The sequence below is a fragment of the Sphaerodactylus townsendi genome, linkage group LG05 (genome assembly GCF_021028975.2).
Source record: "Sphaerodactylus townsendi isolate TG3544 linkage group LG05, MPM_Stown_v2.3, whole genome shotgun sequence".
Taxonomy (NCBI): Eukaryota; Metazoa; Chordata; class Lepidosauria; order Squamata; family Sphaerodactylidae; genus Sphaerodactylus; species Sphaerodactylus townsendi.
Window position 1 is genome coordinate 59432952 of NC_059429.1, and position 19824 is coordinate 59452775.

At 41.8% G+C, this 19824-nt stretch overlaps 1 protein-coding gene across 5 annotated transcripts in view; it reads right to left on the reverse strand.

Annotated features, from left to right (window-relative positions):
* Positions 1–815: 815 nt before the first annotated feature.
* Positions 816–19824, reverse strand: part of AK4 (adenylate kinase 4) — a 53473-nt gene continuing 34464 nt past the window's right edge. For all 5 annotated transcript variants that reach the window (XM_048497658.1, XM_048497655.1, XM_048497657.1 and 2 more), the window contains exons 3-6: positions 18213–18332; positions 6952–7124; positions 5000–5118; positions 816–1393 (exon numbers count right to left, since the gene is read on the reverse strand). In XM_048497658.1, coding sequence (XP_048353615.1) covers positions 1279–1393; positions 5000–5118; positions 6952–7124; positions 18213–18332 — 527 coding nt within the window. In that variant the 3' untranslated portion in view covers positions 816–1278. The remainder of the gene's footprint in view (positions 1394–4999; positions 5119–6951; positions 7125–18212; positions 18333–19824) is intronic.

Genomic DNA, 19824 nt, shown 5'->3' on the forward strand with positions numbered 1-19824 from the left:
ATCTTCACACATCTGATTCATAAGTTTCATGTGCTCACAAGAACACCTGCATTGAGACATTAGGGACAACTTGTATATCCAAAAAGTAGAGACCAAACTGGCCTTCAGAGATAATGTTTATCCAATTAGACTCTACTGCTGAATATTAAAGCTATCAATAAAGAACCAAAATCAAAATGTGCAACTTTTTGTAGCTCCAAAAATAGGCCACTACCATATCTGACCTACAGAGTAGCCTGAAGTTACACCATGCTTGAAGTCACACCATCAAGTTCAAAACTAGTTCTCTCTGCATCAGCATTTTTGACAGATATTCTTCAGTGGTGGTGCTCTTTGAGAACCAACACATTTAAACCTACTGTGACTGAAATTCCATATTCATTCATATTCAAGCACACTTATTTCACCTGGATAATTCATATATTTTCCACATTGAGCTATATTTGAAGTACTGGGGTTGGTTATTTTAAATTGCCATGGAGTGTTTAGATCAGGGGTAGGGAACCTTTAACACTCAAAGAGCCATTTGGACCCGGTTTCCATGGGAAAAGAAAACACTTGGAGCCGCAAATAATTTTTGACATTTAAAATAAAGATAACACTATATATTTTGGGTTTTTTTTAACCTTTTACTCCGCTCCTTCTGAGAAGCGCATGGATGGCCCGCCCTGCTGCCTGCAGGGCGGGCAAGGATGAAGCCGGCGGCTCGGCCTTGCCAGCCACTGGGAAAGCACCCGCCCCGCTCCAACGGGGCGGGCGAGAAGGGAAGCCCGCGGCGCGACCCAGCCGACCGTGGGCAGTTGGCGCGCCCACCCTGCTGCCTGCAGGGTGGGCAAGGATGGGGGCGGTGGCTCGGCTCGTGGAGCCACAGTGCAAGGGCAGAAGAGCCGCGTGCGGCTCTTGAGCCGCAGGTTCCCTACCCCTGGTTTAGATCAAAGAAAGCCTTTTTCAAACATTCAAGGAATGGCATATTTAATATGTAGAGCCACAGGTACTGGCTGAAATGAACCCAAAGGTTCTATATATCTGCTTACGATAGATCTGTCTCTGACTAACCATCTAAGGTAATATGGAGGAATGCACAAATACTTCATAGTTTGGGAACTGATTCCATACACATCATTTTTTCAAAGTGTTATAGCTGTACACCCACAGCCATTTCTTCAGGAAGAACAGCCATTTTCCTAAAGAAAAAAGTGGGAGGGAATAGAGCACAGGTGCAGCACACACTTCTGTAAACGAAATAGTTGTTCCCTCTTTTTCCTGGTCCAGAAATGATTAATTTACTTCCTCTGCCTGGATTGGGGGAATCTTGCTGGACACTAAAGAATATACATAAGGCCAGATTTTGTTGGTCTCTGTCCCGGAGAATGAGTGTAGGATCCCTCGGTTCCTGAAATATGAAACAGAAGTTTGTATCAGTGAATGTAATATCTTAAAATATGTAACACCACCCTATAAAAGCAGTCCAATTAAAATGCAAAGGAATAGAAAATCACACTAGGCTGGTTCAATTATTTTTACTTTGTATACCTTTATCCAGCATTTTATACATTTTATACATGTGACAAAAAAGAAAAGAAACAAGAAGCATCTCCAAAGCCATGCAGGGAAATTTCTTAAGCTGATTGCACTAGATTGCTTTACTGAGCAAAAACATAAACTTTAGGAACTACTAAAGATAATGCAGCAAAATCCTGCATATCACAAGCATATCCTCCTACAACTACACAAATATAGCAAATACACTGATTTGTCAGAAATTATACTAGTGTAAGCAATCGCAAAACGCTTTCTATCCATCTGTGATTAAGAAATAGCTACTGCATGTTCAAATTTCAACTAGCCCTTTAGATGTTCTAATATTTCCATGAAATTATTCAACAGTGCTTCAAAAAGGTTTCAAGACCCACAACCATGTCAGTAGGGACAATCATGCAGGTCTATACAATTATCACATGTGATTAGGGGCAATGATTGCCTGACAAGGACTTCTAAACAGAAAAATGACTCCAGAACAGTTACTGAGACATCTAAATTCAGAGGTCAGTATCTGATGTCTCTAGAACCAATATAACTGTTTGTAAAAGAAAATGAAATATTTAAGTGAAATTATATTTGAGGGGTAAGTGGTGGTAGAATAACCAGGATGTGAAGGGAATGGCCCAGAGCCCCTAGAGGAAGGGAATGGCCCAGAGCCCCTAGAGGATGGGGCGGTATAAAAGTTTAATAAATAAATAAAATAAAATGGCGGGCAAAGACTTTTTGTGGGACTGAACGGGTTTCTGAAAAGGTCCTGTATAGAAGAGGACATAGAATTAATTAAGTTAGAAAATGTTAGGGGAATAAACTTCCCAACAGAAGCGATCATAGGTGGAGATACTGGGCTCTTAGAGTTATTTAAAAGTGTGGTCTTCCATTGGCCATCTGATCAAACCATTGAGGCTGATCTTCAGATGGAGAAGTAAATAAGGGAGGTGACTAAGGCAGATAATGTTGTGATAGTGGGAGTATTCAACTACTCTCACACTGGCTGGTTAAATAAGTGCTTGAGTCAGGCTGCAGAAATGAGATTCCGAAGCATCATAACTGACTGTGTACTGGAACAGCTGGTTACAAAGCCACCAAGAGGAGACAGGTTCTTGGACTTAGTTCTGAACAAGACACAAGACCTGGCAAGAGATGTATAGACTGTTGCATCAATCAGGAACAGTGACCACAATGCTATTAAATTCAGCATTCATGTCAATGGAAAGTTGCCCCTAAAGTCCAAAACTGTAACATTTAAATTTGAAAGAGGGAAATTTACAAAAATGAGAATAGTTAAAAGGGAAACACAACAGAGTCAAATCCCTAGATGATATCTGGAAACTATTTAAAATTATACTAGTTGCAGCCCAGATAGACTGAATTCCTCAGGTTAAGAAAAGCACTGTAAAGTCTAGAAGAATGACGGCATGGTTAATAATGCAAGTCAAAGAATCTATAAAAAGTAAACCAACTTATTTTTAAAAAGTACGTCTCCCCTAATGAACTGAACAGAAGAAACCTCAGGCTCTGGAAAGTTAATAATAAGGTATGCAAAAAAGGAAAAGGGAGACCAGCTTAGGGTCAGGTATTCCTATGGCTGGGGAAGATATTTCAATGAAAGGAGGTGGAGATGCAGTTATGCTTGGTCCCCCTCCAACATTGGTCCCATTGCCACGATATGGCAGTGGTGAGTCTAGTAATAATTGCCCTTCTCTGGCACTGATACTGTGCAATGCCAAGTCCATTAATAAGAATACCTCTACCCTGCAGAACTAAATTGCAGGGCAAAATGTGGTCCTGGCATGCATGACTGAAACCTGGGTGAGGAAAGGCGAAACAGTTGCTTTGAAAGAACTAGCCATCCCAGGGTTCTTGATACTCCCACCAGTCTTGAACAAAGGGCTGGATGGGGGAAAGGGGTCATGATGCTAATATGGGAGGTTTTTCCTCCAGGGCACTACCCACCCTGAAGATCCCAGATGTTGATTATGTGGGCCTGGTGTGGGATGCTGAGAAGAGTTTGGCTATTTGGCTGGTGTGCTGATGGCCTAACACACCAGTTGATATCCTGCTAAGCTTCTTGAACATGGTAAAAAAAAAGTGTCAAGTCTAAGATGTTATTTAAAAAGATGTTTGAACAGAATTGCCAACATATTTTAGCAGAAATATTCAAATATTCAAATATTTTACTAAAGACCTCTTTTTGACACTGATAAGGAATGTACAGTTCAAAAAGACTACCTTGCATCCAGTTCTTAGAATGCTTCCAAGTGCATTAAGAGAACTGTCAGCAAATGTTAGAATCACATAACCGCTGTATTAGTATTACTGACACTCCTAAATCTCTCTCACACCCTGCAAGATAAAACACGCTTCAGTGCAACTGAACCCTGAAAAGAATGAATTAATGTTTACCAAAGAAATAGATCTAAATGTGCAGCACCAGGACAAAAAGATCACCCAAGAGTCATATGCACACTTCAAGATGTGATGATGACTTAATATAACCCATCTTTTCTCTAGCAATGCACATAAAGGGCATATATATCTTACAAAACTATGGCATAAAGTTCTTTGTGATCCACTATGAAAGTGGCCACATGTTATCACTGCCTTTTTGTAGTGTATCACAGTTAATACATGTACGAGAAAACCAGAAGAAATTAACACACAGCCACCCCCCTCAAAAAGGAGGGGGCCATCAACATGTGTGATTGCCATCTATGATACACATAGACTTCTTGTTAGTTCTTAAATGAAAATGCCTAGTATTGATGTTTTGAAAAAAAACATGTCTTTTTGTAGAAGATTAGGCGCCAGGATAATTTTGCATGTAATGCAAAGTGGGTGTGTGGATGAATTTTTACTTTACTTTGTCATATGTTATTCCATCTGAAAAATCAAACTTACAGATGCATGGGGACTACTGGCATGTTGTAATATGTAAACCTAGTCTTGCACTCTATAAGCTATGCTTATTAATAATATGTGAATTTTGAAGGTAATAATTTTGTCTATCTTCCCAAACCAAAGGGCTATCAAGGATATCTCTTTGCACAACAGACAGATTTGTTACATACTCAAACTACTATTTCTTTCAATTAAGATTTGTTAATCTGGATCCACTGGAATATTGCTACAGATGGAAGGCTTTCTGCCCATGGAAGATAACTTTCTCATCTTTCCTCACCTGCTACAGTCCAAGATGCCCCTTCAAGGAACAACACTGAGGGGGTATTCGGGCTGCAGCAAGAGGAGGCAGGTAAGAAAAGGCAACCCTGCAGGTGTAAATCCTTCCATCTGTGGAAACATTTCCAGGTGACCCAAGCTGATGTTATGAATCAAAAAGCGCTATAACTCACAAATTCAAATGAGCACAATAGACCCGAAACACTGATTTCTCAATCATTTTAAACTGCTCTATGATGTTCTACAAACTGCTAATGAGGATTTCCAATTTCTAACTCACTTGTACAGTTCCATTACAGGCTTTGCAGCATCTTTGTATTTCCTTAGCTTGACAGCTACAGCCTCAGGTTTATCATCTTCCTGCTGAATTAAAGGCTCTCCTGTAATGTCGTCCATCCCCTGTTTAAATGAAAGCAATATGTAAAGCAAAAGCATGAAATATAACCTGGAGTTATATACATTACACAAATAAACACAATTTGGCCAAAATTATACCAAGCAACATGTACAAACTATGTATATTGTATAGATTTTAACCTGTTCAGATAATTTTGTATAACTGTATAATAACATTCCATAATTATACAGAAAACAAACAGGTTCAAATCCCATGAATGGAAATAAGAGAACAGTGCTAGGCACTAAAACTCCATATACTTAGCACTACAAATCTTGTTCAAAGCTCCACCTCTGAGACTTCAAAAGGCATTGGTCACAACATATCAAGCTTATCTTCTCAGCCCTGAATCTAGAAACTTGGGACATGATCTAGTGTTCTTAGGTCCCACTGATTTCCAAGGAAAGGCTAGGTACAGGCTTAAGCTTCTTTGAAGTTTTTTTGATTATGTACTTCCTTTAAAACATTTTATTTGTTGTTCTTGGAACCTGAATTCTGTGTCCAATACTGACTTTGCACTGAGCAATCCCAAAATACTCACGGCATTCTTAAATATACCAACCAAAGCTACTATGATTCTATTTTTTAAAAAAACATATTCCTTATTTAACTAAAAACATGATCAAATTAACTTAAGACTACAGTCACTGCCTGAGCATTAGTTAGAAACCACCTTTATCAATTAGATTAAAATTCAGTAGCACCTTCAAAATATACAAGATTTGGGGGACATGCATCCCTTTGTCAGAAACAAGTTGGAATTGAGATCTGAATCCTTATATCCCAATCAGAAGGTAGGAAGAGGAAGAAGAAGAGGAGTAGTAGTTTGGATTTATACCCCACCTTTCTCTCCTATAAGGAGACTGAAGGTGGCTTACAAACTCCTTTTCCCCTCCTCTCCCCACAACAGACAGCTTGTGAGGTAGGTGGGGACTGAGAGAGTTCTGAACAAACTGTGACTAGCCCAAGGTCACCCAGCAGGAATGTAGGAGTGCGAAAACACATCTGGTTCACCAGATAAGCCTCTGCCACTCAGGTGGAGGAGTGGGGAATCAAACCCAGTTCTCCAGATTAGAATCTACCTGCTCTTGACCACTACACCATGCTGGAGGAGTGTTACAAAGAATGCAAAGGTACAGTGTGCATAGTAAGATCGATTAGAGCAGAGAGAAAGTGTGGGGCATAAAATTAGCATCTACAGTGAGATAAGACTCCTAGGTCCCCATTAAGCCCTAGGACCGTGGTGGCGAACCTTTGGCACTCCATATGTTATGGACTACAATTGCCATCAGCCCCTGCCAGCATGGCCAGTTGGCCTTGCTGGCAGGGGCTGATAGGAATTGTAGTCCATAACATATGGAGTGCCAAAGGTTCGCCACCACTGCCCTAGGAGGTCTATTGTTCTGAACTTGTGAATGAACTCAAATTCAGGACAATCTCATGTTGCAATCTCCTAGAGAAGCCATTTTCCTAGGGGAATAGGGACAAAGAATTCTTACTACCGATGGTAATTTGCCATCTCCAAGCTTGTCTCCTCTGCTCTAACCAAGCTGATTGCAATGTGCATTACACCTTTGTACCCGGAGTCCCTTCTCTGCAACACCTCTCTCACCTTCTGGATACGATATAAGGACTCAGAAATCTCCACTCCAACTTGTGTTTGACAAAAGGAGCTTTGATTCTCAAAAGCTCATACCCTGAAAATCTTGCTGGTTTATGAGGTGCTACTGGACTTGAATGCAGCTGTTGTACTGCAGATCAACAAAGCAATGCTCTGAAACCATCTTCAGTTCTTTCATCAAGTTTCATTGCCTTAGCATGATACGTTAACTTACATGAACACGAGGTGGGTTAAATTCCATATTATACACTCGTCCACTAGCTGGATGAATCCAACGAGCACTTAGGCGGTCTTTTAGTGTCTCAAAGGGGATGTTCAAGTTTATCACCAGATCTAGTTCACATATTCTGTCAAGTGCTTCAGCTTGACCCAGGGTTCTAGGAAAACCTAGATAGAATACAGAAAATATTCCATGGAAATATGCTGTTTATCACACAAAAAGATCAGTTTTTAAATTTCTATGAAACTATTTTTACAACTTCTGGTTTGAAAATATCTTAGCACCCATATGCAACAGTTTCCATAAAGAACCTTAGTGCACTATGTCTGAATGTTCACAGATACAACTTTGCTACACTTTGGCCTATTATGCATGGAACATTTATGTTGAGACAGTGGGCTTGCAGTGGGCTCTCCTCACATTTTTCTGTTTACACTGAGGAGGCACTCCCTCCTGGGAATGCAGTTTTTCGCCAGAAAAATTTCCAGGCTTTGTTATCTTAACTCCACTCATCAACTTATTCTTAAAGCATATATCATAAAGGAACTTATTCTTAAAGGCCTAGATCTCATTATACTCAGTAGTCAAGATTGCTGGCTTAGTGTTTAAATTTCACCTTTATTGATATTACTGTTCCAAAAAAATCCCTCCAGATGAAAGAGCAAAGCAATTCCTTAGATCACACACTGCTAAAGAAGGGCACCATGCCTTTGAGCTGATATTTCCTCCCCCACAACTCCCTGATGTTGCTGCTGCCGCTGGAGGACAGAGAGGCTTGTTATTTCCAAGCACTCTATGTTATTATTATGTTGAGATATCAACATATCAATGCAGAGGGTGAGTGAGCTTCTTTTTTTCACTTGAAGGAACCAGCAACATGAAAGGAGAGGGGCAAGGAATGCAGGGAAGTGTGAGGGAGTGGGAAGGTTGGCTGTGAGTGGAGGGAAGATGTCCAGAGAAAAGCTGTGCCCACTGGCAAATCTGTCTGCTCTGGCAGAGGAACAAACTTAAAATCCGCTAGAAGTTGTCTCACTTGCCAAGGAGAGAATGAAAAGTGTAAGCAGGTTTGAAGAAATATGTCTCTACAAGAAATCTTGCTGTGACAGACATTCGCCCCCACCACAGAGCAAACACATTGTGCATAACTGACCCATCTCTGAATGGCCTACTGTGAAGGAAAACACACATGTAACAACATAAAAGCCCTACTAGGATAATCTGTGTTACTACAAGAATCCTGAAAGGTATAATCAGAAATACAATAATCTGAAAAGCAGACTACTTTGAAGTTGAAAGGAATACACACATTGGTCAAACGCTCACACCAAAGGCAAGGGAAGACCACATGGTTTCTCAGCTACTGCACTCAGTTCCCAGACAGAAAGGGAAAGAAATGACTTTCTATACAATAGCCACCATATAATTTTAAAATGCTTTCTTACATCAATATATTTGTTTCTGAACAACACCATAGTAGATACAATCAACAGAGCTGCAAAGTGGAGCTAGGGACAGACTGGGGTAGGGAGATTTCTGTATAAACATGAAGGATGCCCAGCCTTGGGGGAAAAAAATAAAATCTGGGTGCGAATGTGAACAAAATCTTGGGATACAGATAGAATGTAAGTGAAATATGAGAATCCAGTGTGATGCACACAAAAAAAGGCTAATGTGATCTTGGGGTATATCAACAGAGGCATAACATCCTAACTGTAAGATATCATATTCCTGCTGTACACTGCATCAGCCAGGCCTGGAATATAGTGATCAGTTCTGGAGGCCTCATTTCAAAAAGGATGTGAACAGATTAGAGCGGGTACAGAAGAGAACAACAAGGATGATCAGGCCCTAGAGACCAAATCTGTGAAGAAAGGCTGAGAAATTCAGGAATGTTTAGTCTGGAAAATAGGACATGATTTTTTTATTTTTATTATATTTATTATTTTATTTTATTATTTTATTATTTTATTTTTATTATATATTTTTTATATTTAATTTTTTTAGACTGCCCTCCCTGAAGGGCTCAGGGCAATGAACAACATAAAAATGCCTAAATTAATTCAAGTATAAAAGATTAAAACATCATGATTAAAACAGTAAAACAGTAACCACAATGTAAAGGGAAACTATACAGCGACAGATGGCATCCAAATGGGAAGACCCTCTCCCCGGCCAGTGCGCCCTCCACAGCACCAGCCACGCCACTCCTGGGTTGGCGCGGGGAGGAGGGGTGCACCATGGGGGTGATTTTGTCCCCCCCCCCCCACGTTGACTCAGCTTGTCTGAGGGTATGGTGGCCCTTGGCCTGGCCCCGCCAGGCTGCCCAGGACCACCACTGACTCAGGTAAGTGGGGCGTGGGGGGCGTAGCTACCACGGGGTGTGGGAGCACCATTTCCCCCCAGCACCATTTCCCCCCGCTACGCCTCTGCTAAAACATAAAACAATTTGCAAAAAGAATGGTTCTAGTCTAGTTCCACTCTTTACTGTAATAAGTTGCTCCTTACAGGGATTTTTAAAAATATAGGCAGCATTCAAAAATGCTATTTTCAATCTAAAATGGGGAAGTACATAATTTTTAAATGTGGGTGAAACAATGCAGAAAGTCAAGTAAGAATCAGCATTATATAAACTTGCAGTTACTGCACTTGGTAAAGTATCCCTCCGACCCCAAGTAAAAAACTGCAACATGCTAAAAAGCAGTGCAAAGTGATCACCTCTGAATAAAGTTATCTATTTATTCATTACTGGAACTGAGCAGTGCCTGATACCCTGGGAAATATCTATCCGTGGATTGTGGCTGTTCACCATGGTTACCTACAGATCAAATAGGTCAAAGGTCAAGTGGGTCTGGAGGATTTGGTGGGGGTGCTGTTTCATCATGAGACAATTTATGCAAAGCATGACAAAATATTTCATCCATAAACACACTGGACAAACCACACAGGTATCTCCCCTGGTTAGTGTAAAGCCATTTCACAGATTATAATTTCAGGTATACACTTACTTAAAAATGTAATCCATGAATGTGACAAGTAAAAGTCACAAAATAGTCACAACTGCTACAGCTCCCTCTTGAGCATAAATTCAGTGGCAAATACAAGTTTGTTTCTGTATCATGAGGGAAGAAGCCAACAAATGACAGTGAATTTAAACAAATGTATCCCGCTTGCTGCATCTGTAGAAAGGTGGCACACCAGACATTAACTGCAAGAAACAAGATGGCGCTGCACAGGGAAGAGGACAGAGAATACCAAGGGAAAACAGATGGGTTTTTTAATATATACACTACACTTTCAGCCTTGCATTTCCTTTTCAGCAAGGAAAATTAGAGAGAGAAAGCTGTTGTGTCATTCAAAAGGAGACAATCTGCTCATTCACAGACGTACCACACGACAAGCTGTGTGCATCTGCTTTCAAGGCCTCAAGCCAAGACTGGTCCTTTATGCAACAGGACAGAAACACTTTAGAATCTTGGCAGCAATTTATTTGCTATTCCACAAACAGCTCTGTTTTGGGAATGTCACACTTATTTGAGTGAGTGCCTGTTCTAGCACCCCCCACCCGCCCCAACCTCCTCAATATTAGTGAGCTACAACTCTGCAATTAAGTTGAATTCATGTAGACATAAGCAAATAGTGTGCACATAATCCTAACTAAGCTGGGAGGTTGGGGCAGGTGTTCTCTAAGATACATGCAACCGATAACCCCTCCCTCTTTTCCTCCATTGCATCTGGCCACAGATACAAATGCAACAGACAATATGCTCACCAGTGCTCCAGCAACCCCTCCAACCTGAGCTGTGAAGAACAGCTGCAAAAATGAAGCCCTTTAAAAGTCCAAAATGGGTGAGGAGGAGGAGGAAATCCAATATTTATCATGACAACTTGGTATCGCAATGTCAGGGTTGCAGCTGTAGTGCAGTAAATCAGCAGAGGGTAGTGCAATATCTAAGAGGCAGTCTGGAAGACCAAGCAACTGAAGACTGGACATCATGTACTGGATTGCCATCTTCTTGAACCCTCAGCTTCTGAAATACTTTGCCTGGTAGGTTTTCTTCTTAGGTTTACATAGAAGGACATACATCACAAATACTTCATATTGCTTATTAACTATTCAGTTTTGAATGATTATTAACTGTTCAGTTTTAAACACAGATCCCAGCCCTGTCCCCTTCCTTTTACTGATTACAGACAGCCTGTCCAAATGAACTCTGTGTCCACAGCTAGCTTGCAGTTTCTCCTTTGAGCCACATCAAAGGATATCTACCTTTGATCTAGCTCAAAAGGGAAAGTCCCTGGGGAGACCCACCAGTCAGCTCACAATGTGGACAACATCTTCAGATCTGATTTGAGGCATGTCCTTGCCCTCCCATAGTTTTCTGAGAAGTCATTATGCAAACCATATGTACAGCTTCCATATAGAACTCCCATTCAGACACTACATTAAAAGTATGCCCTTCCCTTCCACTGCACATCTTCTATCACCATGCAAAGTGGTGTGCCTCTCCACTACCTGTGTGAAACAACTCCTGGAATACTATTTGATTTTGAGATACCTGTCCATATACACATTCATGAAATCCATGTAGTCAAGTCTGGTTCCCACAAAAAAGTATTCCTTCAGGCTATTTATACCTGACTAATTTTGTTACTGAAGCATAGCTAAAGAATGGACTGAAGACACTGAAAAGCCTCACGTTACCTAAACAAAGGGTATACAAGCTCTATTTTTTTACTCCAATTTCTGTTACTACTCTTGGTGTTTCTAAGTATTTTCTTAAATCTGAAAGGAAAGCAAACATATTTTCGAATTCAGTTTCAGTTGACACTTGGTCAGCTTCAGTCACTTGGACCGTTCCTGAATGGGAGCAGAGTAAGAACATAAGAACAAGCCAGCTGGATCAGACCAAAGTCCATCTAGTCCAGCTCTCTGCTACTCGCAGTGGCCCACCAGGTGCCTTTGGGAGCTCACATGTAGTATGTGAACGCAATGGCCTTCTGCGGCTGTTGCTCCCGATCACCTGGTCTGTTAAGGCATTTGCAATCTCAGATCAAGGAGGATCAAGATTGGTAGCCATAAATCGACTTCTCCTCCATAAATCTGTCCAAGCCCCTTTTAAAGCTATCCAGGTTAGTGGCCATCACCACCTCCTGTGGCAGCATATTCCAAACACCAATCACACGTTGCGTGAAGAAGTGTTTCCTTTTATTAGTTCTAATTCTTCCCCCCAGCATTTTCAATGAATGCCCCCTGGTTCTAGTATTGTGAGAAAGAGAGAAAAATGTCTCTCTGTCAACATTTTCTACCCCATGCATAATTTTGTAGACTTCAATCATATCCCCCCTCAGCAGCCTCCTCCCTAAACTAAAGAGTCCCAAACGCTGCATCCTCTCCTCATAGGGAAGGTGTTCTAGTGCCGCAATCATCCTTGTTGCCCTTCTCTGCAATTTTTCTATCTCCTCAATATCCTTTTTGAGATGCGGCGACCAGAACTGGACACAGTACTCCCAAGTCTTGGTCGCACCACTGCTTTATATAAGGGCATGACAATCTTTGCAGTTTTATTCTCAATTCCTTTTCTAATGATCCCCAGCATAGAGTTTGCCTTTTTTACAGCTGCCATGCATTGAGTTGACATTCCCATGGAACTATCAACTAATACGCCTAAATCCCTTTCCTGGTCTGTGACTGATAGCACTGACCCCTGTAGCGTGTATGTGAAGTTTGGATTTTTTGCCCCTATGTGCATCACTTTACATTTTGCTACATTGAACTGCATTTGCCATTTCTGAGCCCACTCACCTAATTTATCAAGGTCCGCTTGGAGCTCTTCGCAATCCTTTGTGGTTCTCGCCACCCTACATAATTTGGTATCATCTGCAAACTTGGCCACCACGCTACCCACCCCTACTTCCAGGTCATTTATGAATAGGTTAAAGAGCACTGGTCCCAAAACGGATCCTTGGGGGACACCACTCTCGGCATCTCTCCATTGTGAGAACTTCCCATTTACACCCACTCTTTGTTTCCTGTTTCTGAACCAGTTTTTAATCCATATTTATTGTTTATTGATGCATTTTTATACCGCCCTCCCCCGGAGGGCTCAGGAGTCCATAGGAGGACTTCCCCTCTTATTCCTTCATTGCTGAGTTTTCTCAACAGTCTCTGGTGAGGAACTGTGTCAAAAGCCTTTTGGAAATCCAAGTAGACAATGTCCACCGGTTCACCCCTGTCCACATGCCTGTTTACACCCTCAAAGAACTCTAGTAAGTTGGTAAGACAGGATTTGCCTCTGCAAAAGCCATGCTGACTCTTTCTCAGCAGGTCTTGCTTTTCTACATGTTTTATAATTTTATCTTTAATGATAGATTCTACTAATTTACCAGGAACAGATGTCAAACTGACTGGCCTGTCAGTCCCGGGTCCCCCCTAGATCCTTTCTTAAAGATTGGTGTGACATTGGCCATCTTCCAGTCTTCAGGGATGGAGCCTGATTTCAGGGATAAGTTGCATATTAATGTGAGAAGATCAGCAATTTCATGCTTGAGCTCTTTAAGAACTCTTGGGTGAATGCAATCTGGGCCAGGGGATTTGGTAACATTTAGTTTATCAATGGCTGCCAGAACTTCTTCCTTGTCTACCACTATCTTCGCTAGTTCCTCGGATTCGCCTCCTAAGAAGCTTGGTTCAGGTGCAGGAATTTTCCTCACCTCCTCTTGGGTGAAGACAGATGCAAAGAATTCATTCAGCTTCTCTGCAATCTCCCTGCCATCTTTTAGCACACCTTTTGTTCCTTTGTCATCTAACGGGCCTACCGCTTCCCTTGCTGGCTTCCTGCTTTTGATGTACTTGAAGAACTGTTTGTTGCTGGTCTTGATGTTCGCAGCCATGCGTTCCTCATAATCCTTTTTTGCCTCCCTTACAGCTAACTTGCTTCTCTTTTGCCACCATTTGTGTTCCCTCTCATATTCTTCATCAGTCAAACTGGACTTCCATTTTCTAAAAGACATTTTCTTTTTTCTGATAATTTCCTCAACCTCTCTTGTTAACCATGGTGGCTTTCTTTTGGACTGGGTGCTGCCTTTTCTAACCTGTGGAACACATTCCAGCTGAGCTTTTACTACTGTGTTTTTAAATAACCTCCAAGCATCCTGGACAGTTTTGACTCTCTTGATTTTCCCTTTCAGCTTCCTGCGTACTATCCCCCTCATCTTTGAGAAATTTCCCTTTCTGAAGGCGAATGTAACTACATTAGTAGTTGCCACTTGTTCGCATGCTGAGATACTGACTCTGACAGCATTGTGGTCGCTGTTCCCTATCGGCTCAACAACACTGACTTCCTGCACCAGGTCCTGGGTCCCACATAGAATTAGGATCTAGGATCACCTCTCCCCTGGTTGGTTCCACAACCATCTGCTCTAAGCCACAGTCATTTAGCATATCCAGGAATGCTCTCTCCTTACTATGACCTGAACATGCATTTTTCCAGTTTATATGGGGATAGTTAAAATCACCCATTACCACTACATTTTTGCTTTTGTTGGCCTCTCTAATTTCTTTTTCCATCTCAGAATCCTCTTGTGCACTTTGGTCAGGGGGACGATAATATATTCCTAATATTAAACTGTCCTTCACACCTGGTATTGATATCCACAGTGATTCTGTGGGGGAACCAGCTCCCCTTGCATTGTCTATTTTATGTGATACTATGCTCTCTTTGATGTAAAGGGCCACCCCACCCCCAATGCGCCCTGTCCTATCCTTCCTATAGAGCCTGTAGCCTGGTATAACAGCATCCCACTGGTTCTCCTCATTCCACCATGTCTCTGTAATGCCCACTATATCAAAGTCCTCCTTTAAAACTCTGTACTCCAGCTTCCCCATTTTAGGTTGAATGCTTCTACTATTAGCATAGAGACACCTGTATACCCTGTCTCTGTCCTTAACCTGGGATTTATGTGCTTTACCCTCAAGTCTTTTGTAGACACTATCCCTTGTCACATGCACATTGCTATGTTCCTCGCTTGTATGTGGTTGATTTCGAAAAACCTCCCTCTCTGTCTGCATCCCCATAGATACTGTATTCCGAACCGAAGTCACCTCAGCTCCTGTCGGCTTTCCCCCAGTGATCAGTTTAAAAGCTGTTCTGCCACCTTTTTAATGTTGAGCGCCAGCAGCCTGGTTCCTCTTTGGTTCAGATGAAGCCCGTCCCGTTTGTACAGGCCTGCCTTGTCCCAAAAGTTTCCCCAGTTCCTGAAAAATCTGAAACCCTCTGCCTTACACCACCTTCTCATCCACGCATTGAGACCCTGTATCTCTGCTTGCCTAGCTCGCCCTGCGCGTGGAACGAGTAGCATTTCTGAGAATGCCACCTTGGAGGTCCTGGACTTCAACCTGTTTCCTAGCAGCCTAAATTTAGCTTCCAGAACCTCCCGGCTACATTTCCCAATGTCGTTGGTGCCAATGTGGACCACAACTGCTGACTCCACCCCAGCACTGTCTAAAAGCCTATCTAGACGAAGCGTGACATCCGCAACCTTCGCACCAGGCAGGCAAGTCACCATGCGGTCATCACGCCTCTCACAAACCCAACTCTCTACATTTCTAATGATCGAATTACCCACTACGAGGAGCCCCCCACCTCCCCAAGGGGTATCCTCAGTGCGAGAGGATAGCTGATCACCAGTTAAGGAAGGGATCCCATCTAAGGGAGCATCTTCCCCCACCTCAGACTGGCACCCTCCGTCCCCAAGACCTTCATTCTCCATGACATCTGAAGAGATGTCACCTTGAGAGTGGGACCCGGCTGTTAGGTCCCTGAAAGCCTTGTCTGTCACCCTCTCTGCCTCTCTCAGCTTCTCCAGGTCTGCCACCTTGGCTTCAAGAGAACGCACACGTTCCTTGAGTGCCAGGAGCCAGCACTTTGAATGACAGATACATTTCACATATTTTCATGATGGAAGCATAACCCATGTCAGAATAACCAGTGTCAGAATAAGAGGCTACCACTGGTTTAATTTTTCCAGATGTACTACATGGAAGAAAAATGATTATAGAAATTAGTTTTGAAAATGAAATTCAAGAACACATTGCCCACATGTGCCTAAAAGTACAGCTTTTTTTAAAAGCAGACACATTACATTCTTACTGGAGACCTGCTTCACTATAGAGTTCAGAAATCCAGAAATTATGGGGGAGAGTAGGAGTGGGAGGGAATGAGAACTAGAAACAAAGGAGTAATACTGAGTTACATTAAAGCAATTGGCAGTTCTTTTTTTATTGTACGCTGTACAACTCTGATGTAAGATTGAAGATGAAGGTGATATGTTATTGTATTTATATGGGAAATTTCCAATAAAGATTTACCTAAAAAAAAAGAAGAAATCCAGCCAATTGACTGCTTATAGGCTCAAATTGTCTGAACAGAAATTTGATTTCAAATAAAGAACACATTTGGAAAAGCTGGGACTATCTTCTAAGTAAAGCTGCTGATTAGCAGTGAAGAATGGTGGGCATTATTCACAACACAGAGATGGAACTGCTACAAGTGATTTATCTTGGTTTGGCCTACCTTCCTCCTACCTACCAGTTGTTTCTTGTCTGTGCACACACAGAGCACCCTGTTTCATACAACGCACAGAGCACCCTGTTTCATACAACAGAAGGCAAATGAAGGAGTTTCAGAGCTGAGTCATGTTCCTAAGGCTTCAGGAGGGGGGAGGAGTAAGCCAAACACCTACATGCTACTTCTCACTGGCAAGGCAGAGAAGATAAGTTCATGTGTTTCAGCCACGACATGGAGATATTTCAGAACAGGAACATTGCATTGAATCAAACATAGCATATTAGGATGAGCAAGAATGAACCACAGACTTATTGTAATTCCCAGATAAACTATTCAGGATCAAACAGCCTCTCTTGGCAACGAATGTAACATCTGAGAAATCAAACAATAACTTGGATTGCTATGAAAATAGTGGTATATGGTTAAAAAAAGTGAAGTGGCATCAGTCTCATACCTCAAGTAGTCCTATCCAGTCACGTAGCTACCACAGGGTAGAGGGGACGTGTGCCATTGAGGTCCCGTTGGGGTGGAAAATTGCCCCCACACCCCTTCCTCTTTGCCCCGCCTCACCTGGTCTGGCAGAAGTTGCTACTGGGCCAGCCTTGCTTGGCCAGGCCCAGAAGAGGCAGTTGTTGGGCGTCCCTACCTAGTCCTGCCCCACCAGCCAGGCCCCACAGCCCACCCAGCCAGGTTACTTTTGCAGTTGGCTGCCCTTGCAGCCGGCTGAACTAAGGTAAGGGGAGGGAGCAGGAGGCCTATAGGGCAGCAGGGCCTTAGTTTAGATAGAAAGTATTCTTTAATCTTCTGGAGAACAATAGTACTTCCCCTGTCATGAACAACAAAGAAGCCTGGTTGTTATCCATTAGATCCCTGCCTTTGTGAAGTATGGAAAAACCCAGGAAAAATATCCAGTCAAGAAGTGTTGGATTAGATCCAACAATCCCCTTCTTCTAAAAGCCTTTGCTCATCAGATGAAAACTCGACACTTAAAGAAAGGGACTTGAAAAAGGATCCCATGGTACATCTAATCTCCTGATGGGTATCATACATTTTCTAATGAAGAAAATCTGTGAAAGAGGCAGCCAATCTTTCACACTTTCCTATATTAAGATTTCTGATTTCGAAAAATCAATTTGCTTGTTAGAAAATAACTGCACTGGCCTTGTCAAGTGAACCAATATTATTCAACTGACTTCTCCAGGAAGCACTACTTCAGGCATATCAGCAACTTCCAATTCTTTTACAAAGAGGGGAAATGAAACCAGATGTATTTTCAGGTTAGGAGTCCTCCGGGATAACTCTGGCAAATACCTGTAGAGCTGAATCAAGAGAAATCTCAGAGGACTTAGACTATTGCTACCTTTTTTTCAGTCTCTACATAAATGCATCTTGAGGACAGAAGCCCACCCAGCTTTTTCCATCTTTTTCCACTTAAGAGAAGCAAAAAAAAAAGTTTTAAATATGAACAAGTTTGTCCTTAATAGTTCTTGAAATGTTTAACTTGTCTCCTCATACTATCACTATCAGTTGCTAAAATATTAGAAAGGCTCAGCATCATCTGTACTGTTTTAGATTAAACAAACATGCTATTTGTGGGAAAGGAATGTTAAACAAATTTACCAAAGTGACAATTTAACTGCAATTTAAATAACTATTATTTAAATAGTAAATAAATAATAATAATCTTACCATCAAGTATCCAAGGCTGGGTCTGCATTTTGTCCAGTTCTGTCATCATGACACGTGTGAATACATGATCTGGCACCAAATGGCCACTCTCCAGATACTGCTTTGCCAATATACCAACATCTGTTAGGAAAAAGAAAACCATTTAGTTAGAAGATTTTCACATATATAACTAAAAGTATAACTATATATATACTATATATAACTAAAAGTATTGATGCAGATTCTTCTCCAAAATTGCTTCATCAGCTCAGGAAAGACAAGGGAGTAAAATGCTTGATTTGCAACCTTTACCCACCTCCAAGAAGTCTACTAAAATGCCTAATGCACACAAAGGCAGGCTAAATAGTTAGGCTTCAGCGCATTTTCACATCACCAGTAAATACACCAATCACAACCAACATCACATCATAATTCCAGCTTTCAACATTGCAGCTCAAGATCAATGTTGCTAAGCAACCAAATGGCATGAACCTTAGCTTAACCATCTCACATCTGCCAAGCATAAGGCCAGTTCTGCAGCAATTATGCTCAGAAAGAAAAACAGAAGAACAAACAAGCCAAGATATCAACAAAGCACTCAGGAAGAAGGCACCTAGAAAAGGAGAAAGCATGCAAGGAGGAAGGAAGTGGGACAGCTTGGGAAAAACAGAAGAGAAAGAAGTCTGAGAAACAGTGGCCTAGAGTCTGAACAGATATTCAACTACATGTTCTTACGCATTTTAAATGTTTCCTTTCCTTGTGTCCCATTCTATTGCAAAATATACAACTTCTGAAATATCTGTCAAGTCCTTTAGTGCAGTTTCTTATTCTCTTACACATTGGCCAAATCCCCACAGGGAAACTGAATCTAGATCAAACCAAGTTTGAAAATAAACCTCCCCCCACCCTGCAGCATGTTTCCAGTGAAGACATCTAGGTCCATCTCAGATTCAAGAAATGTAACAATCCACACTACCACGCGATCGGCTTGGCGGGTTTCTCCTGATTGGCTGCCGTGCTATTTTGGGGCAGGACCTTTTTTTTCTCCCGCAAAAACGTGCTTACGTTATGACGTCAGCACGTCTCCCCCGCCCAAGTTTCTGGTTGGTTATTCTCTCATGCTCTCATGAGAACAGCACCATGCACACTGATTAGTTGTAAGGCATTTGCATCATGCTCCATGGTGGGAAATTTGAACCAGGATTAGACCCCCCGATCCTCCCCTCCAAACTGGATCAAAGATGTGTTTTTTGAAAAAGTATTACTTTCGAGCAGGTTAGGCAAAGACGCAGGATAAGGGGGAGAATGAGCGCCAGAACCGGGATGAATCCTTGTTCGTTGATCAGGCAGTGGGGAATTCTTCCTGAATCCTTGACATTTCGCATGAGTATCATGCGATTAATTGACCGTGGGGAATCGGCAATTGGTTCAGAATTCAAGCCTAAAATAGAAAAAATTAAGTTGGAAAATAACTGTGCAGTTACTTGATATTCAGCAAGCTGTGGCCTTGCGCAACTGGGATAAGAGTTTAGGCGCTGGGAGAAGTCAGTTTCTATATTGATTCCACTCTAGTCTCCAAGGCCGAGAACTGTATTGCATTCAATTAGTGAAGATGAAATCATGCACCTCAACA